The sequence below is a fragment of the Nothobranchius furzeri genome, chromosome 5 (genome assembly GCF_043380555.1).
Source record: "Nothobranchius furzeri strain GRZ-AD chromosome 5, NfurGRZ-RIMD1, whole genome shotgun sequence".
In the NCBI taxonomy this organism is placed as follows: Eukaryota; Metazoa; Chordata; class Actinopteri; order Cyprinodontiformes; family Nothobranchiidae; genus Nothobranchius; species Nothobranchius furzeri.
The window spans coordinates 49988011-50011512 of NC_091745.1; the positions used below are offsets into that span (position 1 = coordinate 49988011).

General features: G+C 42.2%; 1 protein-coding gene and 1 long non-coding RNA gene across 5 annotated transcripts in view; one reads left to right on the plus strand and one right to left on the minus strand.

Annotated features, from left to right (window-relative positions):
- The window catches only part of LOC107378864 (intermembrane lipid transfer protein VPS13B), a 462085-nt gene that overhangs the window by 396782 nt on the left and 41801 nt on the right, over nt 1-23502 (minus strand). For all 4 annotated transcript variants that reach the window (XM_015949323.3, XM_015949324.3, XM_070550848.1 and 1 more), the window contains exons 5-10: nt 15519-15686; nt 11757-11938; nt 7766-7937; nt 3253-3527; nt 505-600; nt 52-174 (exon numbers count right to left, since the gene is read on the minus strand). In XM_015949323.3, the coding sequence (XP_015804809.3) occupies nt 52-174; nt 505-600; nt 3253-3527; nt 7766-7937; nt 11757-11938; nt 15519-15686 (1016 nt within the window). The remainder of the gene's footprint in view (nt 1-51; nt 175-504; nt 601-3252; nt 3528-7765; nt 7938-11756; nt 11939-15518; nt 15687-23502) is intronic.
- The window catches only part of LOC107378870 (uncharacterized), an 86898-nt gene that overhangs the window by 51495 nt on the left and 11901 nt on the right, over nt 1-23502 (plus strand). The gene's annotated exons all lie outside the window — the stretch shown is intronic.

Consider the following 23502-nt stretch of genomic DNA (forward strand, 5'->3'; position numbering starts at 1 on the left):
TGGTCCCTCTTTCCTTCTAAAGGACTCGTGCTGTGGAGGGGGTAGTTTTACCTCTTCACGCCGGTTCACATTTTCTTCAAAATCCCGAACTCCCATGATGCCTTTCAGGCAGAGTGCCCGGCAGCCCACAAAGCCACATTGACAATCAAAGAAGGGCTCTCCCATCATGAGCACCTGGAATAAACGCCACAGGAAGTCAGCACGCTCACCTTACAGCTGCAGGTGCAACAAACGTTCTTGCTTTACGGACTTCCAGAACAAATATCACAAGTTCCTTATCCTCCCTTCTGGCCTTGTTCCATCACTGAACCGTCCTCACCCTTCCACCTCTCTCAGCAAAAGCATTCGTTATAGCACCGTCTGAAGAAAGCTGTGGAGCAATTCTGGTTCTGGTTCTGAACTGATGGTCCAGTGGTGTGTGACCAGGTGGTCCTCTAGATTCTAGTCATTTCTGAGGCGTGTCCGAGTCTGCGTTAAACTCAGTAGTGAGTGAATAAGTTGTACCTCAATAGTGATTCCTTCTTGCTCCAGACACAGAACCTCTTTGGACCTGACCTTCTGAGGACTGTAGTAGCTGCTTTCTGACTGCGTGTCGGTGAGCTGAGGAGAAGGAAAACCGCATTAGCTCTGGGACAGTTGAACAGCTTCTCATGTGGGTAGAAACCATTTGGTTTGATGTGACAGAATATTTAGATATGAATCATTTTACGTGTCATCAGCATCCTTTAAACTTGAAGTCACGATGGAGCTACCCACCTCAGTTCAGGCAGACGAGTCTAGCCTGTGTCTAAAACCCATACAAACCAAACCAAAAGGCAGGACTGATAAACTAAATAAGCGTGGGACAGTAAGATAGATATGCTGACACAAATACATTAAAACAGGCTCTGCATTTCTGCTCCTGTCAACTTTGGACCCGAACAAAATCATTTAATAACCAACACAGAGCCACACTGGCTCTTTACTGGGAAATCAGACATGGATCTGAAGCCCCGCCGTACCGGAGGGCAAAAGCAGGATGACTGGGGCTGTGGAGGCAGACAACAACTGGCTGGAGAGAGGACAGCAGAGCCGCCATGTTCCTGAGGTTGGACTACAGTGGGTGGAGACCAGAATGCACCCCGTTCAACTTTAACACAGGAAGCAGGTGCAAATCAAGAAGCAGCTGTGGCTTATTACTGTGATGGAGCAGACTCTCACCCTCGCTCCCTTCTGATAGTTTAATCACATGCAGCCCCCCCCCCGATGGTGAATAAGGATGGTCAGTGTTCTGGTTGGACTGGTCCTGCATGAGCACAGTGGCAACGCCACCACGTGACAGCGTTACAAGCTGTTTCTGTTCCTAGAGCGGTGGGTCCTCTGTGAGTAACCCTAAACCTGGAGAGAACGTTCTCACTACTCTTAAACACACACTCGTTGTTTTTACGTCTCAGACCTGGTCAAGGCTTTGGAGTCGGTTCAACTGGAAGCTACATCAGTGAGAGATGTGACACAAAAACAGGACGTTAATCATGTTACTGGACCTGGAATAGAAAATGGCACCAGCATGTAGAGAAGGTTTGGCAGGTGTGCATTCATAATACAAGTTATGCATGTGTGTAAGAGTCAATACATTAGTCTTCCTGGGATCAAAGGCCTGTGAGGAGTTTAAGTCACGTCTCTGATTTCAAACTCAGGTTCAGGCAGTGGCTGTTCAAAGACATGAAATTCTTTCTAACTAAATACTTCCTTTTAGGAAAGAGACACGAATGTTTTAGGGAAAAAACACTTTCAGCTGCCTGCAATTACCTCAGAGCAGCAATTCATTGATTAAAAGAACTGAAACAATACAGGAATGGCTTAGACATTAGAAAAACACAGACCAGTAATCACACACACACACACACACACACATACACACATATATATATACACACACACACACACACACACACACACACACACAGTAAGTGCGGTGCCTGAATCTGAGGAAACCTGACTGAGCAGACAGGATTAGGTGTTGGGTTCCTTTCTGAGTACGGGTGTAATGGTTAAAACATTAATGTGACCCCAGACAGCTGTTAGCAGGAACTCTAAACTCTGATACCACACACGAGCTAAAGACATGAAAATGCCACTGATGTGCTCATCAGCTGTTTCACAACAAAGAGAGTAGAACAGTGAGGAACATCAAGAAATTTAAAGCAGCAATATGCAATCATTCTACAGTGAAAGGATCACTCAGCAGTCTAAGGTCCCACCATGTAAGGAAGGTCATACTGAAACACTTTTCACCCTCAGCTGGCTGGGGGTGTCACTTCTTCTCCTTTAAAACAAGAGGGACGAAGTTAAAGAGACAATGTGTAGTTTTACTGTTAATCTCTAGAAAAATCCATCAAAATGTTGTTGAAAATGAATTAAATGATGCCCAGTTGTTGAAAGATATTGGCGGCGGCGTAACATTTAACCATAAAAATCAGGTCTAAAGTACATGGGAGAGGGTCTACGTCCCTGGGAAACGCCACATTAGACGCCATGTTTCCTTCTACGGGGCCCATGAGGACAAAATGCATTTACTGATTTGTAACAAACAGTTACAAAACTTTGTTGTTTTACACATTTACCTCTTCACTTGCTGCCAGTGATGAACATGGTCTGCTTTTTGACCCTAATGGGCATCCATTGGTAAGGTCTTACTCCAATACTGCTTGCTTTTAACAATTTAGGTATCTACTGGCCCCTATCGCCAGGAAAAATACACACTGTCACTTTAATGTTAACAACCTGCGAGTTTGTGAAGCACAAACTTTAAGAAACCATGTTATAAGAGAAGTAGAGACAACTAGTCAATGCATGCTGGCAGGAGTTCTGCCCTACCTTCAGGCTGGAGGTACGGAAGAGTGAAGTAGACAACCTCCAGACTAAAGGCCTCCTTCCTTCCACCTGCCACCTAACAGCTCGTAGCTCCTACCACATCAATCTCCTACACGGTTTTTGTATCTTTGCATGCTTCTAGTATCTCCTTTTGTCACATTTGAACTGCGTAGCTTTGCAGACATAAATCCTTGTGCAGTTCTCATACTTTATTTATTTTCATTGATCGCAGTATCTTTCATTTTTGCTGATTTCTGATTCCAGGTGTTTTGGTTCTGTTGTGTTATTGTTTGATTTCATTGCAGTAAGAGCTGTGTCTCCTAAGCACTCATGTGTGAAATAAACTTTATTTAGATATAACTGGAGTATCAGTTGGTCTTCCACACAATGTATGATTACCTTGAAGATGATGGAGGCTTTAGTGCAATAGAAGCCTATGGAAACGATGGGGTCTTTGGGAGTGTACTGCTGAGGGTTGCTAGAGAGGCCTCCTCCTTCTGTCTGCTGGTAGAGGCCTTCCTCCCCCTCTTCTTCAGTGCTGACAATGGCAGGGACAAAGGACCAAGCCCAGGACACCCAACCCTGGTCTCCCTCCTCAGGACTCCCTGAATCCATGAAGAGCTCTTGGCTGGAGTACTGGCTAGATCCCAAACTTTCCATTTCAACATCCATCCCTAACAGGGAAAATAAAATGTCATTTAGCTCTAATGCAAAGGTTACAAAACGATCTAAACATGGACTTTAGTCAAGAGGTTTAACGATGCATGCTTGCAAATATAATCTGGATGACCCAAAACGTGGATCTTAAACATGGATGTATGCAGAAAAACAAAACTAATGTATTCCATCCCATTTGCCCTTCAGGACACTTTAATGCAAGCAAATAGTTTCAGCTGTCAAACACACGGCAGCCTGAGGTGCTCTGGCCCACAGCATGAAGTCACTCTTGCATGAGTACAGCAGAGACAGGGGAAGTCCTTCCCAACAGAGGCCAGAGGGCCCAGCCTGTCAGCTAGCATCCTGACTGGGCCCGGCTATCAAGGCTGCATGCCCTGGACAAACAGCACGTGCACAAGGGCTACGACCAGAACGACAGGGCTCCTGGATGAGCAGGAGTCTAAATGGTGGCTAGAAACCTCGTTTCACATTAGGATTGTATTAACTAGCGAACAAAAGAAACCGCCTGTCCTCCATCGTTTGGTTTTGTTTTATTTCAACAGGCTTTCAGGATCCCAAATCGTGTTGCTAGTCTAGACCCCGACCTTTGACCTGGTCTCATCACGGCTGTTTCCATACATGTTTGGATAGAGGAAATTGATGTCAAGACACAAGAATGTGTAATCCCATTCCTCGTGTCCTTTGTGAGAAACAATATTATCTGTGAAGTCATGGTTCAGGAATCCCGGAGGCCAAGGCAGTGAAAATTATGACACTTTTTAATTCAATCTTTCACTTTGTGAGCTGGAACCTCCGTGTTATGGTTTTATTCTCCTGTTTAGCTCCGTTTACCTAATTCCATCGCATTTCTGCTTGTTTTCCTTTTGTTCTTCCTCAATGAAGGTTTGAGGTGTCAGCTCTTTGAGTTCACATCTGACCCTGATAAAGAAGGGCCTTAAAGTAAAAGCACCATGATTATTAACACAATAACCACAGCAGAGCTGATTTGAGCTCTTAGTTCTTGTCCACATGCAGGCCTCCTGCTGTTGGGATCATTGATGGCCTCAGAGAGATCCCCTTTCAGCAACAGGACATGTCTGAGATGAAACATGCATGTATGAATGGGTGAAAGCTTGTGGAGGAGCAGTGCCCTCACAGGCCAGCAGATGTCCCTGCAGAAAGAGAAGTGGACTTGGACTATTAGATTTGTGTTGGCTCTTCACCCCACAGGTGACACACAAGCACGCTGGTGTGTTGACGCCATTCTATTTGTACCTGATGTAATACATCCGTGAAAAGTGTGTGAAACAAAGATGACAGAACAATGTCATTCCTGTGCACGGTTCTCCATAGGTCATCTAAATTAATTATGTTTTCAGTAAAAATATTTATTTATCTACAACAAAGCAGAAAAAATAAACTTATAATGCTAATAAAGTGGTCATTTACATGACTGTACAACGTCTGCACATTCATCTGCTCACACACACACGCACACACACACACACACACACACACACACACACCTAAATTAAACAAACACACCTCTAGGATCTGAGATGATAAACGAGAACATCGGCGCAGTGGAACGGTCACACATCACGAGTCTAAATGGTGATATGTTGTATTCTTTCCTCACCACTACTCCACATTAGGTTAGGCTCGAGCATAAAGACGATTACTACCTCCCTGTCTCTCTGTGGACAGTTTACAATAATGTCTTATGGAGTCTAGACATGAATTACATGACATGCTGTCTACTAGTTCTATCTACTCTAATGTTTTTGCCTCTAGGAACAATCTGTTGGTCTGCTATCCAGTATGACTGACCATCCCACTTGTGTAGTGTACACAATGTAAATATGTGGTTTTGTTGATGTTAAATATCAGTATGTGCAATGACTACTTTGTGCTATTTTTGATTTAACGAGGTTTCCACAAAGTTTGTGGTTAATGATTACACCAAGACATTCATTTTCATACAGGCTTTCTATGTTGGCCTCCTTTATTTTATTACGTAAAGCACTTTGGTCACCTGCTACGGTTGTGGAAAGCGCTATACAAATAAACGTGATTGACTGATATTAAAGGGATTTAAGTTGACTCATTCCTGCTGTAACCAAGTACAAATGTTCCTGCAAATCTTCTCCAGAGGCAGAAACATTTGTGTCATCTGCAAATAACATCGATTTTATGCTTTGGAAACCTTACAAGACTGATTGGTGATCAATAGAAATGGGTTTGGACCCCCGTGGTACACCACCAGAGGTGTCCAGCCATGCTGACCTGCAGTCGTTTATCTGTACAAACGGATTTCGGTTTAAATAACTTTTATCCCATTTAAAGGGACCCTCCACTGACACCACATCTTGAAGTTTATTAGTTAACATTGTGTGACCCATTCTATTAAAATACAGATAATACCAGCACTGAACGTATGCATGGAAAATCCTATGTAAGCAAGTATAATCTAACATACACACCCATCAACCTTTTACATACACGTTCAACCGCTTTCAGCCTCGCTTTAGCTTCTTCACTGTCAATTACTTCTAGCACAATGAAGTCTGGGGGCGCTCAGGTTCCAAGAGCTGGTTCCCGCATGTATATTTTTGTGATGGGATACTAATTCATTCTCAGAGGTTCTGCATAGCAGTAGCATGACACCGACTCTTACATCTGGCATTGGACACCAAACTGGAAGCTGCGCCAACTTGCAGTAAAAGTTCCAAGCCAAGAGGCAAGGAGCACGTTAGAGAAAGCAAGGCTGTATTGTCTTAAGCTCCCAGCTTTCCTCTCTGCCCACCACTTTAGCTCCCCCATAATTTACTCCTTGTGCTACGAAGACTGACTTAGCCTGTGATTTGATCTTGCTTTATTTGACCACATTAGGATGAGTACTTTATCAAAAAGCAGGATGGGTGTTTACATTAGCAGAGGGTTTTAGATTTATGTTAGCGTTAGCTAAGCCATGGAAATTCTTGCCTCAATGTGGACAATAGTGGCTGTGCCTCATTGCCGTGGTGAGATGCAGCCTGCACGAAGTCATAATAAACTAACTTTAGTTATTTTTGCCAACATCATCTCAGCTCATCTGCACAGTTAACATAGGAAATGATGCTCGACTTAAAAACACCACAGAGGAAACTCTTCAGTCTGATGGGTGTGTAAACACCAAAGAAGCTACCTTATTTAGCTTACTTGGCTCAAATTCAATGAAAAAAGGCAACACGTACCAAGTCTTAATGTTAAATTACTGAAGCTATCTTCTCAGCTAAACGAGTGTCTGTGTGCTCAAACAACTGATGGCAAGTAGTTCATTTTAGATGACAAAAAGTATTTTAAGCACACAAATTATAACCCTTTTGGCTTTCCGTACTTCATTTTGCTGGTGATCTTACACTCTCCGTTACTGCGATCTGTGATGACCAGAGCTTTGTCACTTCTGACTTTAACCAAGCAGGACTTTGATGCTTTGCCGAGGTGTGCTAGGAATGCTTTAGAACAGGGGTGTCAAACTCATTTTAGCTTAGGGGCCACATTGAGGGAAATCTAGTCCCAAGTGGGCCGGACCGGTAAATTAAAAAAAAACTTCAGATTGTTTTCTTTGTTTTAATACAATCAATATAAAACAAGGCTGGAGCCTGAGGACAGTGTAGTACAAGTACAACACCTGAAGTGTACTTGAAAATTTGAAAAAAAAAAAAAAAAAATCAACAAATAAAAAAAACATTCCTTAGTGATTCAAAGAGCTTACAGATCACATGGCAAGATCAGTTTCATGCAGCACTTAAAGTATATTTGACTCATTTTACTTTACATCTTTTAGCTTTCACCAGCACATCAATATCAGAAGTCACATCCTGAGTGGCAGCCAACTTCAGGATGTGATTCAAGTTCTTGTTTGAGCCTTGAGCGCAGCTTTGTTTTATTTATACTCACTACAGAGGAAACTTGCTCACAAAGATAAGTTTATTTTCACTCTACATTGTAAAGTATGAAAATAAAGTTTACACAACCATCTCGCGGGCCGGATTTAACCCGCTTGCGGGCCGGATCCGGCCCGCGGGCCGCATGTTTGACACCCCTGCTTTAGAATGCAAGTTCCTCTACTCATGCACCTCCGAGTGGTGATCACCTAGGACCAACTCGTTGGTAATCTGATTACACACATCAGACCTCGGTGGCTGTAAGTGGTGTTTATATTCAAAAAACACTGAGAGAACCAGAACTATGTTCCCTTTCCTTTACTCACCAGGTGAACTTGCTCCACTGTCTCTGGCGTGTACCAAGCCTTCTTCACCCTCACTTTGTTTGTGTCCTATTTCTCCATAGTAGAGGGCAATAATCAGCTGTAGGATTCGAATGAACATGGGTAGTTGCTGATCAGTGATGGACAGCTTCAGGCTCTCCACCATGGTATGGATCTTCAATATATGGAAAAAAAAAGTTAACATTTGAACTTTCATTTGCCCAAATGGCATCAAATGCACTGTGTGTGTGTGTGTGTGTGTGTGTGTGTGTGCGTACGTACGTGCGTGCGTGCGTGTGTGTGTGTGTGTGTGTGAGCTCTGTCTTCTCCATCCCCAGTGAGTCATGGTGGATGGCTGCTTATACTGAGCCAGGATCCTCTGGAGGTTTCTTCCTGTTAAAAGGGAGTTTTCCTCTCCACTGTCGCTGCACGCTTGCTTAGTATGAGGATTTCTGTAAAGACTCCTGACACTAGTCAGTGACCCTATGCAACTTGCTGGGTTCCTTATACAGGAAACTTTTTACTGATTGGCTTTATGACCTGACCTGAACTGGAGTGTTTACTGAAGGTCCTTGAGACGACTCTGGTCCTGATTTGGCGCTATAAAAATAAAGTTAAATTGAACTGCCAGAATTTTATGGCACACTTCTACTTAAGGAATATTCATGGGTCACAGTCTTGATGATGAATGAAGACTGCAGGAACTAAAATGAAGCTGAATGTAAGAATATCGAAGTACTGATGGTAGATAGTGATTAAACACTCCTGTTTGATGGTTTCTATTACAGAAGAAAGCACAAACCCCTTTCTGGACGCTTTTAGTGATATGACTAATATGTATGAGCCTCCATATTACATACATCATTAAAATGCATAAGACAATAGCTGTAGGCTAATATAGACCCATACTCTAGCTCAGTGGTTCCCAAACTTATTTAGCCGCGCACCCCCTTCTATGTCCCGACCATGTCGACGCACCCCCCCCCCCCCCCCAGCCCCCACATCGGGGCATGACGCACTCTCTCTCTCTCTCTCTCTCTCTCTCTTTCTCTGCCTCTCTCTCTCTCTCTCTCTCTCTCTCTCTCTCTCTCTCTCTCTCTCTCTCTCTCTCTCTCTCTCTCTCTCTCTCTCTCTCTCTCTCTCTCTCTCTCTCTCTCTCTCTCTCTCTCTCTCTCTCTCTCTCTCTCTCTCTCTCTCTCTCTCTCTCTCTCTCTAAATATATATCAGATGTCGAGCTAAACAGACAGGGTTAAAAAAAATATATTATATTATATTAGTTTAGTTTATTTCAAACAAAGAAAACATAAATTTTTTTAAAAAAAAAATACCACAGACAGAAAAAATACATATCATCCCTTCTTCTGTGTTTGAAAAGGAGTAGGCTGAAGTGGAAACTTATATGTCCCTACCCCTTTATACAAGTAATTTTTACTTGTTTACTAAATCTAACACAAAACCGACATTAAAACAAACAAAATGGTACAAGTCACCAAAAACCACCAAATTATATGGAAAAAAAACAACAAAAGAAAAAAAAAACATCTTTTTACAATTGATACAATTTACTTTTCCTTAGAATAAAGGACACTCACATAAATCATCTATTTTCTACTATATACTTGTTCAGAATATGTTTTTTATAATTCATTTTAAACACATTTATATTTGTACTTACTTTAATTTCTTCTTCTAAATTGTTCCATAATTTAACCCCAAAAATATGATCGACCTTTTTCCCCATCACTTTCATTTTTTAAATAGTAATTAATAAACATTTGATACCATTACAATTTCCTTTGATTTCATTTTAAATAAATATTTAGAGTGCCCAGGTAGCACATAAACAATGCAATTTAACGGTTTAACCTGTGCGGCCAGAGCGCTCTCCTTCCGTCTGCTCTGCGTAAACCTGAGCTGATCACCTACTTGTGCGTAATCAAATGTCTATAGGGGAAAAGATGTAGCCATGATGTTCACTTTTACCTCAGACCGACTTATTGCTGTTTTATGGTGTGGCTGAATCTGTGATCCGCTGTCATGCGGACTGGAACAACAAATGCTGCAGTAACATGAGATGTTTAGGTTCATGAGGAGTCACTGGCTGGAGCGGACCCGACTCATCCCAGAAGCTAATATCTTAATTTGACCTTGAATGAAAAATAACCTCTTAAAAGTTTTTATCACGGTGGAGGCAGCGTTCATTTCTGCCTTCAGTCTGACGGCGCACCGCGTGTGCGCTTATTGAATCTGTGTGTGTGTGCGCGCGCGGCACAGCCGCTCAAGTCACCGCGTCTCGCGCTATTTAAATCAATGTTGTAAAATAACTTCTGCCCAGCCCAGATGTGCTCACTTGCGCACCCGTGAGCCGTGGTTCAGTCGGAACACGTCTGACCTCTGACAGAAGCACTCTGAACTTCAGATCGTCAGCGCGCTGTCAATAGCCTGAATGGGAATCATTTCTTGTTATTTTGTTACATCCACAATGTTCTGTGTGTGAGGTTTACAATGTCAGAACACCTGCATGAGACAGGTGTTAATTACAATCTGCCAGAGTGATTCGCCACCTTCAGATTCCTCCAACACCGTTAAAAATGATCAAATACGGAACATATCGGCGTGTGCAGGCCAGAGCGCTGAAGCTCGGCGCATTATTATTATTATGAAGTTAGGGCACATGTGGAGGACACGCACGCGCGCGACGGAACATATCGGCGTGTGCAGGCCAGAGTGCTGAAGCTCGGCGCATTGTTATTATGAAGCTAGGGCACATGTGGAGGACGCTCACAAAAATATACTTGTTTTCAATTACATTTATTGTGCCCACTTACTTTTTCTTTGGCCCACCCACAAATGAGTTTCTACGCTAATGGTGACATATGACAGACTTCTCTGAGCTCCGCAGCCATTACACTTTTCACCTCGCGCACCCCCTAGCGGCAGCTCGCGCACCCCTCGGGGTGCGCGCACCACACTTTGGGAATCCCTGCTCTAGCTTATTCTGTCAGTGTGCCCCAGGGCAGCGGAGGCTACATTGTAGCTCATCACCACCACCATGTGAATGAGTGAATGATTGTGTTGTGAAGTGCCTTGGGGGTTTGTAGAAGTTTAAGAAGGAACTATGCAAATACAGGTCATTTAATTCATAAAGGGTTGACAGTCTTCTTTAGTCATTTTCTGTGAAATTTCATCTAACTATAAACTTTGGCCTTGGACCATTAAGGGATATGATGCTACTTTTTATATATTTTTAAATCATTTTCTTGAACTAGAATGTGCTAAAACTGCCCTAAAAGGGTTGATGAAATGTCAGTCAGACCCCACCGCCCTGTGGCCAGAATACTGCACTTGGTTTTCAGTGATGAATCACTCCTGTAGACACTAATGAAGGCTGAGGAGACATACTAATGAAGGCTGAGGAGACATTTCAGCGGATAGATCAAGGAGTTAAAAAGTCAAAAGCCACAGTGAGGAGATGAGTTTCATTTTCAGTTTAACCACAGGGAATTAATAACGAACACTAGGGGGCACTAAAAGCAAGCAAAAGTGCCTAGTATCCCTATGATAACACCTGAATTAGCATTTTTTATCTCTGAATCATCAATAATTAGATTTTACTGGATTGATTTACCATGATATCCACTATTTTTGTAGAAATGTTTTTGTTTTATTTGCTGTGATGAAAAAGGTTAAATAATCACAACTTCTATATCTTTTAAACCTCGTTAATGTAAAGTCCTTACATGGTCTCCCTTCTAGCCCTTCTCCATTTATACTGACACAAAATGATGTTACGAATGGAATACAGACATTTTCCATTGATCCAAGGGTTGACCCTTTAAATCTACTGAAAAGCAAACAAGACAAAAACATCTAGAAAATGATTTCTACTACACAAAGCCTAGACTGCAGTTTAATGAGGCCAAACCACAGCCATCAACCCTGACCCATGTAAAAAGGACTAAACAAGATAGAGCTAAAAGTTGGAGCTGCTCACCTTGATGACGGAGGGGATCTTTGAGCTGATGCTGTCGTACGTGAAGTGCAGGCGCGTTCGGAAGGAGCACTTGTACAACAGGGGATCCTGGTAAAACTCAATCTTGCCACTAGCATTCCTCTTGTCCAAACACATGGTGCAGTCTGAGAAGTTTATAACTTTTCTCAGAACCAGTTCTGGAGCTGCAAGAAAAGAATGAGAACAAATAAATCAAGTTCATGTCAAGTATACAGTAAGAAACACTGGAAGCAATGGTTATTAATCATTAGAACATTAAAACACTGATATGAGTGAAATATACACACACAGGCAAACTCCTAAAGGAGTCTTTGATTGAACCCAGTCAATATTTTTGCAGGCTGGTACCGCCCCTGTATTAGTGTGTCAGAGTGTGACACACGCCCCATCCTCTCTCAGGCCGATACGGAGATGCTGATGCATGCTTTTATCACCAGTAGAATAGACTACTGTATTCCCCGCTTTCTGGTCTTCCCAAAAAGAGCATCTCAGGTTTACAACCTCTACAAAATTCGGCAGCGCGTGCCCTGATGAAGAGCAGGAGGTGGGAGCACATTACATCGGTTTTAGAATCGTTGCATTGGCTCCTTGTATGTTTCAGGATAAATTTTAAGGTTCTTCTAATGGTTTTTAATCTTAACGGTCTTGGACCTTCTTATCTCTCAGAACTGCTTTTACCATATGAACACTCACGGCCTCTGCACTCCTCTGGCAGGCGTCTCCTGGACATCCCTAGTTGGGAAACACACTCACGGCGAGGCGTCCTTCCAGTATTACGGCCCTCGCCTCTGGAACGAGCTGCCGGAGGACCTCAGGGCCGCAGAGAACATTCAAGTTTTTAAGTCCAGGCTCAAGACCCACTTATTTAGGTTAGCTTTTATCTAATTATTTACTTTTATCTCTCGTTTTACATGATTATATTTTTACTGGCTTTGCATGTTTTACATGATTATATTTTAGTACAGTTTCATTATTTAATTAAATTATAATTTTACTGTCTATTTGATTTTATTTATAATTTATTTTCTTACGTTTGTCATTTATATAAATAATAGCTCTTATTTTCATATTTTTACTCATTGTAATCCAGTGTTTTCTCTGTGGGGGCCCTCTGCCCAAGGAGCGGTGGTCGACTGTTGCTTCCTGGGTGCTCTACAAGTAGTGTTTGAGTGGAGGTGGAGGTCTATGGTCCCTCTCCTCTGACTTAGTTACTGTGGAAGACCTGAAGCTGCCAGGGCAGACGGCTCCTCTGATGGCTTTTCCTTGACTTTCCTTGCTTGGCCCATCTGGACTCAGCCGAATATACAGGTGCTGGCCAGTAAATTAGAATATCATCAAAAGGTTGAAAATATTTCAGTAATTCCATTCAAAACGTGAAACTTGTACATTATATTCATGCAATGCACACAGACCAATGTATTTCCGATGTTTATTACGTTTAATTTTGATATTTATAGGTGACAACCAATGAAAACATCAAATCTGGTATCTCAGAAAATTAGAATATTCTAAAGGCCAATGAAAAAATGTTTGTTTCTCTAATGTTGGCCAACTGAAAAGAATGAACATGAAAAGAATGTGCATGTATAGCACTCAATACTTAGTCGGGGCTCCTTTTGCCTCAATAACTGCAGTAATGCGGCGTGGCATGGACTCGATCAGTCTGTGGCACTGCTCAGGTGTTATGAGAGCCCAGGTTGCTCTGATAGTCGTCTTCAGCTCCTCTGCATTGTTGGGTCTAGCGTATTGCATCCTCCGCTTCACAATACCCCATAGATTTTCTATGGGGTTAAGGTCAGGCGAGTTTGCTGGCCAATCAAGGACAGGGATACCATGGTCCTTGAACCAGGTGCTGGTGGTTTTGGCACTGTGTGCAGGTGCCAAGTCCTGTTGAAAGGTGAAGTCTGCATCCCCATAAAGTTGGTCAGCAGCAGGAAGCATGAAGTGCTCTAAAACTTCCTGGTAGACGGCTGCATTGACCCTGGACATCAGGAAACAGAGTGGGCCAACACCGGCAGATGACATGGCACCCCACACCATCACTGACGGTGGAAACTTTACACTGGACCTCATGCAACGTGGATTCTGTGCTTCTCCGCTCTTCCTCCAGACTCTGGGTCCTTGATTTCCAAAGGAAATGCAGAACTTGCTTTCATCAGAAAACATAACTTTGGACCACTCAGCATCAGTCCAGTCCTTTTTGTCCTTGGCCCAGGCGAGACGCTTCTTGCGCTGTTTCATGTTCAAGAGTGGCTTGACACACGGAATGCGACACCTGAATCCCATGTCTTTCATGAGTCTCCTCGTGGTGGTTCTTGAAGCGCTGACTCCAGCTGCAGTCCACTCTTTGTGGATCTCCCCCACATTTTTGAATGGGTTTGTCGTCACAATTCTCTGCAGGGTGCGGTTATCCCTAGAGCTTGTACACTTTTTTCTACCACATTTTTTCCGTCCCTTCGCCTGTCTGTTAATGTGCTTGGACACAGAGCTCTGCGAACAGCCAGCTTCTTTAGCAATCACCTTTTGTGTCTTGCCCTCCTTGTGCAAGGTGTCAATGATTGTCTTTTGGACAGCTGTTAAGTCAGAAGTCTTCCCCATGATTGTGGTGCCTTCAAAACAAGACTGAGGGACCTTTTAAAGGCCTTTGCAGGTGTTTTGAGTAAATCAGCTGATTAGAGTGGCAGCAGGTGTCTTCTATATTCAGCCTTTTGAGAATATTCTAATTTTTTGAGATACCAAATTTGGAGTTTTCATTAGTTGTCACTTATGAATATCAAATTTAAATGTAATGAACATTGGAAATACATTGGTCTGTGTGCATTGCATGAATATAATGTACAAGTTTCACGTTTTGAATGGAATTACTGAAATATTTTCAACCTTTTGATGATATTCTAATTTACTGGCCAGCACCTGTACGTTTTTCCTGATGAGTGTGTGTGCGCGTGTATGCGCGTGTTTGTGTGTGTGTGTGTGTGTGTGTGTGTGTGTGTGTGTGTGCGCGCGCGTGCGTGCGCGAGCGGGCACATGCACGCAAGTGCGCGCATATGTTTGTTAAACTGTTAAGGGAACTTGAGGTCATTTTAATTCTGTAAAGTACTTTGAGTCGCACTTTGCTTGAAAAGCTCTTGATAAATAAAGTCTGATTGATTGACATAAACATTCAGACCTATGTAACAACCTGTGTTGATCCTGAATCTCAGCTTAGTGTGTGCGTTGGCTTTAAGAACCGAAGGAACCCCATCAGTATCTCAGGCACTGAACAGCAACAGTAACTGTTCTTACAGCCTTTTGTGACCCAGTGAAAGTAAATCTCTTTGCTCTTTAACATGTTAAACCTCTGTGGTTAGGTTCCTCAGTTCAAGTTGGTTCCCTGCTTCAAAACCCAACTAACATGTGATAGAATGGCCCACTCATTTAAATGAGATGCGCTAAAGCGCACAGGAGAGTGGCCCTTGGGTACAACATTACTGTAACAGAACTGATCAGAGCACACGCCAACCCTGGCAACATGACAGGTGGCGGCCCATTCGAAGATTACCCTTACTAGTATTCTATTAAATCATCTTGTTTTTGGTTTTCATTCACGCATCACGCCTGGAAGTGTTGGTTTGGCCATTACAATACTTATAGACTAGTCAGCTTCATGTTATTTTGAACAAACACGATGTTATGAGCAAATGTTCATCACCATATTTCAACATGTGTACCAAAATCAAAGGAATGTGACTAAGTCATGCTCACCACTGATGTCCATGAAAGCCCTCTCCCACATATCGTCCACCGTGTAGCATTCTGCTGAGGTGATGTTGACTGAAAGCACAATGTCATCTTCAACGTACTTAAGGATCAGGTTGTTCACCACAATGTTCACGTTGTTCACCACACGTCTGATCAGACTCTGCACGTAACCTGGTAGAAACAGAGAAAGTCATTAAACACCAGTGAAACACAAACACCTACGCTACAACTGAAGGGAGTTAAGCGAGTCTGTGTTAGGAAACACAAAGGTCATTGTTTGATATGAAGTTTTGGGTCAGGGTTGATTAATCAGAAACAAACAAAGGTTGGTTTTTTTAAATGATTACAGTAACCTTCACATAAAACATCACTGCACCTGCACTGCCCGGTGTAAACGTAACTGTTTAACACTTACACAAGTACTAGTGTCCTTTCATACATTAGTGGTGCTTTTAAAAGGATCTGTGAGAACCACATTTACTAAGTTGTTTGATACAGGCAGCCTGGGGTGTCCAATGTAGCATAACTAGTAGTGTCCAACCTGCTTCCCTATACAGATGTTATAATAGCTGCAGAGAGGAGTCTTGTTCTGAGAAACGCTGGTACAACGCATCATCAAAGCTGTAGCCCATTTAGACACACCCCTGACCTCTTCATATCCCAACCCACTTCAACATCAGCTATATATGTAGGTTAATGGCAGTGATGCTAACTGCTAAGTGATGCTAGCCTGAGCTATTGTTGGATGAGAGGAAAACACAGAAGGTCAGAGCACACGTGCCGATCCAGGATGAACTAGGAATATCCAGACTACGAATGCCAGGTAGATACGTAGCAGGCCTGTTGGGTTATCTGGATGTTGTGCACAATTGAATACGGAGATTCTAGCGTCAGGCAGTCATGTGAGGGGGTTGGGCTTCATTATGGGGTTGTGTTCAACCATTCATCAGGGCTCTTGGGCCAGTTGCTGGTGTTACATAGAGGCTAAAATAATGGGTTTCTATTGTAAAAACAAGGTGTTTTAGGACCCCATTGAACACCTTAATTCCATGTAACAGACATTACAAGGTAATCAGTGAAAACAAATAATCATTCCTCATGCTTAGGCTTACAAACCACGTCATCTGCCCATATAACTTCTGGGAATGAAACATGTAGAGACCAGAACAGGTGGTGACTTTATAAATGTATGGTCAGGTCCATAAATATTGGGACATAGACACAATGCTAACATTTTTGGCTCTATACACCACCACAATGGATATCAAATGAAACGAACAAGATGTGCTTTAACTGCAGACTGTCAGCTTTTATTTGAGGGTATTTACATTTAAATCAGGTGAACGGTGTAGGAATTTCAACAGTTTGCATATGTGCCTCCCACTTGTTAAGGGACCAAAAGTAATGGGACAGAATAAGAACCATAAATCAAACTTATACATTTCATTACTTGGTTGCAAATCCTTTACAGTCAATTACAGCCTGAAGTCTGGAACACATAGACATCACCAGACGTTGGGTTTCATCCCTGGTGATGCTCTGCCAGGCCTCTACTGCAACAGTCTTCAGTTCCTGCTTGTTCCTGGGGTGTTTTCCCTTCAGTTTTTTCTTCAGCAAGTGAAATGCATGCTCAAACGGATTCAGGTCAGGTGACTGACTTGGCTATTGCAAAACAGTCCATTTCTTTCCCTTCAAAAACTCTTTGGTTGCTTTAGCAGTATGCTTTGGGTCATTGTCCATCTGCACTGTGAAGCGCCGTCCAATGAGTTGTGAGGCATTTGACTGAATATGAGCAGATAATATTGCCCGAAACACTTCAGAATTCATCGTGCTGCTTTTGTCAGCAGTCACATCATCAATAAATACAAGAGAACCAGTTCCACTGGCAGCCATACATGCCCACACCATGACACTTCCAGCACCATGCTTCACTGATGAAGTGGTATGCTTAGGATCATGAGCGGTTACTTTCCCTCTCCATAATATTCTCTTCCCATCATTCATCTGTCCATAGGATGTTGTTCCAGAACTGTGAAGGCTTCTTTAGATGTTGTTTCGCAAACTCTAATCTGGCCTTCCTGTTTTTGGGGCTCACCAAAGGTTTACATCTTGTGGTGAACCCTCTGTATTCACACTGGTGGAGTCTTCTCTTGATTGTTGACTTTGACACGGATACGCCCACCTCCTGGAGAGTGTTCTTGATCTGGCCAACTGTTGTGAAGGGTGTTTTCTTCACCAGGGAAAGGATTCTTCGGTCATCCACCACAGTTGTTTTCTGTGGTCTTCCAGGTCTTTTGGTGTTGCTGAGCTCAATGGTGCGTTCCTTCTTTTTGGGAATGTTCCAAACTGTTGTTTTGGCCACACCTAATGTTTTTGCTATCTCTCTGATAGGTTTCTTTTGTTTTTTCAGCCTAATGATGGCTTGCTTCACTGATAGTGACAGCTCTTTGGATCTCATCATGACAGTTGACAGCAACATATTCCAAATGCAAATAGCATACATGAAATGAACTGTGGACTTTTTATCTGCTCATTGTAATTGGGATTATGAGGGAATAACACACACCTGGCCATGGAACAGCCGAGAAGCCAATTGTCCCATTACTTTTGGTCACTTAACAAGTGGGAGGCACATATGCAAACTGTTGCAATTCCTACACCGTTCACCTGATTTAAATGTAATTACCCTCAAATAAAGGCTGACAGTCTGCAGTTAAAGCACACTTGTTCGTTTCATTTGATATCCATTGTGGTGGTGTATAGAGCCAAAAATTTTAGCATTGTGTCGATGTCCCAATATTTATGGACCTGACTGTATGTTGGCTCAAATCAAATCCCACTTTGCTCATTAAACCAAGAAATCTTACAAGCTCAGTTAAATACATTCAAGCCTTCTTTCATAAGTACACACATAGAAGGCCATATTTATTTAAGAATAACTTAAGGCACAGCATTACTCACACAAGGATACCATTACAGAAGCCTGCCGTCAAAAACAAGAAGGCAGGCGCAGACTGAGAGGAAATAAAATAACATCAGATTACTGATCTTATAAATGGGAGCATCCAAACAATAATACAATACTCAACAGGTGTGAGAAGTGGTCAGACTTGTAAATGCTGGGGAGTGAAGTAAGCAGAAAATTTCAAGTTCACCTTCAACCATGAGCTGACAGGTAGATGAAAACATCCTGATAGCTTGGATTCAAAGAGCTAAGAGGGTATTGGGCAGCAGCTCAGGAGGGAGAGCAGGTTGTCCAGTAATCAGGGTTATAGGATCGATCACCCACCTTACCCGCTGGTGGTGGTTGGAGGGACTGGTGGGGCCTGTGCTCTGCAGCCTCATCTCTGTCAATGCACCCAGGACAGCTGTGGCTACACTGTAGCTCATCACCACAAGATTCTGAATGATTCACTGTAGGGTAAAGCACTTTGGAGTCCTCTGCCTTCTCTGAAAGGCGCTCTACAAGTGTATGTCATTAAGCACTTCTCCTGTAACGTTACCAGTACCTTCCAAGAGAAACAGTGGCACTCCACAGGAACAACATGCAAAAAATGATAATTCTACAGATCTGTGAGCAACCATAAAACATGAAAATATGCACCAATGAATTCTCACAACCACAGGGTCAATGGCATTTTTCATTCCTCCCATATAATGTTTAATTCAGCTGCTGCAAGTTAAACCACACTAGCCTGAACTGCTTTAGCTTTATTTCCAAACCAAATGTTTATCTTCCTGCATGTGCATGCCCAGCTTGGGGAATAACAGAAACAATAATTAGGCTAAACTAAAGAGAGCTGTTGATAGAAATATTTACTTGAATAGGTGTTTGTGCACAAGCCCAGCTACATATTGGTATAATCCAATTAGAGTTCTCCCCCTGGACAAACTTAGTGGCAGGAAGACCTAGTGCAAACTCAACTTACAAATGCAGTTCATGTTTGAGACATTTGTTCATGCTCTTGCATGTTCCTGTAGGAGTTAGCGCAGGTTGTGTGTGCCTTGCTGCTTCCTTGCCTGGTTGTGTGGGTGAGTGTGCCTGTGGTTCTGGGGTCAGAAGACTGCTTCTGCACCTGCAGCCTGGGTAGTAAAACCCTGGCTGTTCTCTCTCTGGACCTCATTTACCCTTTTCAATGTTTTCTTTCTGCATTTTAAAGCTCCTACTACTAATAATAATAATAATACATACATACATAAGTTTTATAAAGTGCTTTCACAACTATGCTGTACAACTAAGAGACAGACAACAGACAAGTCAAAGGAACGAAATGAGAATAGGTCAATGTGATTTGAATGCTTGGTTGAATCGGAGAGTTTTTAGAACTTTTTGGAATTTTTGCCATGAGTCCGCAGCAAGGATGTGTTAAAGGGAGAGAGTTCCATAAGGTGGAGGCAGCAACGGAAAAAGCTCCTTATCCGATGGTGTGGTGCTCTGATGTGGCTACCTGAGAGAGCAGGTTGGAGGAAGAGGATATGAGAAGGGTGGCAATGACAAAGAAGGTCAGAGAGATATGATTGGGCAAGGCTATTAAGAGCTTCGTAAGGTAACTGAATACACTGCTGAATGCATTCCCTACTACAGGTGCGTGAAAGAAGCCTGGCAGCTGAGTTTTGAACATAGTGAAGTTCCTGTAGGTGTGTAGGAAGGAGACCATGTAGTAAGTAGACTATTACAATAGTCAATTCTGGATGAGTGTTTCTGCAGCCTTGAAGGATAGAACAGGGCGAAGACGGGCAATAATACATAGGGGAAAGCAGGCTATTTCAGTGATATTGCATGTGTGGTTGGATGGAAAGACTAGGGTCAAAGGTGACATTCTGACATGAGTGAATGGAGTGACAATATGACCTCAATCCTTCTCTTTGCGTCCAGCTCCAGCACCTGTGTTGCAGCCCACAGGAAAAACAGACCGCTTATAACCGTTCAAGAATTAAAAAAAATCACTTTATGTGATCTAAGAACAAGCCAAAGAAAATTATGTTATGATATACTTTATATTATTTTGGTAAAAGGTAAGCCAGCATTGATCCAGCTGGGCATGGAAAAAAAACATTCCAAGGGAATTAGATGTTTATTAAAGGGAAATGTTCCTATTTTGTTGTTTCTGAAAAGTGTGGAACACAGAAAAACAATGTTCTAATGATTATTTCAGTGTTTCATGCAAGGTGAACATGAACATAGTCTCCTACACCTCCTGCAGTAGCTTCTGATAGTAAACAGATGGTGAAACTCTAGGATTAGAAAATCCTGACAGATCTACGTCACACTGTCACTAACATTCATGGAGTCACCCATCTGGACTCATGACGGGGAAGCTGTTGTTGGTTTAGTGTCCAGAAAACAACAGAGAAGGAAACTAACCATTAGCATTAGCAACTCCACCACACAGCAGAACTCCTCCAGGCTTGTGTTATTGGTGGAGGTAAAACATCAACGTTGCAAATCAGCAATAGTGAAATTTTCTAAGAAAAATCCCTAAAAATGCAACAACAGAGATTTCAGGGGTTAGAAACCTTCATAGAATGTAATCATGTCTTTTATCAATCATTTATAGAATGTGTGTGTGATCTATATGTGTTAATACAGACGTGAACTAACAAAGTTAGCATTACATTTTTCAGGTTCCCTTTCAATGAATTTTTATGGCCCACACGCCTGTTTTACCTTGAAAATATGATATTTTAGATGCATTTCATTTTATATGGCCTTGATCACCACAACACTACAAAAAATAACATTTTGAGACATTTAAGGAAAGTTTACCTTTGAAAATGTTGGGTACAGCATCTGGCCTAGCCAGCTGACAGGTACCATGCTAAAGCTGGACTTAATGGGAAACATGCCAATATGAATTCTCTTTGAAGTCACATAAAACAAAACATATTTGAACAGTTTGTAGGATCATTACAAGAATGCCCTGGAACAAATACAGCTCTCACATACGACAGCCAATGGTCTCCCAACAAGCAGCAGTAAACATAATTACTCACAGACTCGCCCAAGGTGAAAGCACTTGGTCTCTAGTCTTTGTGTGGCTACATGACAGATAAATTACAATCACGATTTTCCATCACAGCGAACAAGGAGAATAAATGTAGTCAGCATGGAAGAGCTTAGGGTCAAATGACTGCTTTTTGGTGTTTGTTTTGTTTTAGTTCTTCTCAAGACAAGAGAAAAAGCAACCGTGGTTTGTTGACATAAACTAGCGTGAGCTTCCCTTAACATGTCATCTCTAAACACGATGCCACTCTGGTAATCACGGTCTTTAGAAACAAAAACGATGAGGAGCAAACCAACTCCAAAAGAATATGAAAGAAGCTAACACGATGCCAAATCACCGTCTTTGTATATCTGATGTCCCCCACAGGAGAACAGCATCAGTACTTAGTTAATTATACTGCCCATGAACGAACAAAGGAACTCTGTTGCTACAACTGGCTTTTTCATGTAGGAAACACTTGGTAGATTTTGTTTCAAGTTTCAGCATTAAAAATACATATTCAATATTTATTTTATTTTAGTTTAAACTTTTGGGTGAGTGGGCCCTAATTCAGATTTAGGATTTCATTTCTCTTTTTAAGTTTGTTTTATTTAAAGTATTCCATTATTTTGTCTAATCTACATTAAGAGTGGAAATTTTTCAGCAGTTTGGTGGAAAAACATGTTTATGTAAAAACTGAAAACATTTCTATGCTGTCAATCTGCAAAGTCTCAACATTATGATACCCTAGAGTCTAGGGTGTCAGTTACTCTAGGGTACTCTAGGGCCTAGAGTAACTGATACCCTAGAGTCTAGGGTATCAGTTACTCTAGGGTATCAGTTACTCCAGGGTATTCTAGGGCCTAGAGTAACTGAAATTATATTAGTGCATGGTTATCTCGCACAGACAACAAATGCATGAATAAAGGGTTTGGGGGGGGCTTTCATATGGCGAGCAGAGACTGAATGTCACAGGGCTTGGTGTGAGCTGAGTTGTTAATAACACCCTCCAGCAGGGGAAAATCTCTTGCTCTAACATTAGGTTCAGAATTCTAAAATCAGCTTTTAAAAGGAGTAAATATCCTGAAAATAACATTTAATAAAAATAAACATCTTACACTCATCACACCATGTAAAAGTAAACGTCCACAGAAATGTCTCTACAGGAGTGATCCATTAAGCACATTAAAAGACTCCTGACACATTTTGTGTGTATCTTATTCTTACAAAAATATCCTGTGTGAGTCATAGCAGGTTAGCTTTACCTCGTCTACCTTTTAACCTCTACCTTTTAATTAGAACGGCTGGGATTACAGCATTCATCTGCCTCCTTGCCATTATAGAGCTGCTTCAACCTCTGACCCCAGTTGTCTCTATAGCCTGTAATAGCACGCACGCACACACACACACACACACACACACACACACACACACACACACACACACACACACACACACACACACACACACACACACACACACACACACACACACACACACACACACACACACACACACACACGACCCTGTTCTAATGGGGACCGCTGCTTGAAGAGTGTCGTGTGTGCGCTCAAGTGAGCACAGATACACTAAAAAGATAAACAAAGGCACATTTTCACACCCACAAACCACAGAAATGTCTTGAAAGCAGGCACTATGGGAGATGCAGGGGTGTGGGGCACCCTGCTTAAACAGCTGGGGAGAGATATTATCTCATAACATCAGGTCAGGAAATGGATCCTCCCCTGACAGAAGCTGCCAGGAGAGTAGGTCCATAGACGAAGACATACTAAGGCTCTGGGAGCTGACCTCTAAATGAAATGCTGATCCAGCTTTAAGATTAATATATGTTGGCGACTTTCTAACTCCTCCTCTTTGTTTTTCTAATTGCTTTGCTCTAACTTTATGTTCTAATCTCTTTTACAGCTTTAGTCCCGGAAACATACACAGGCTTCCCCACTGCCGAGTAAAAGTTTAGTACTGTAAGACATTTACTAGGGCTT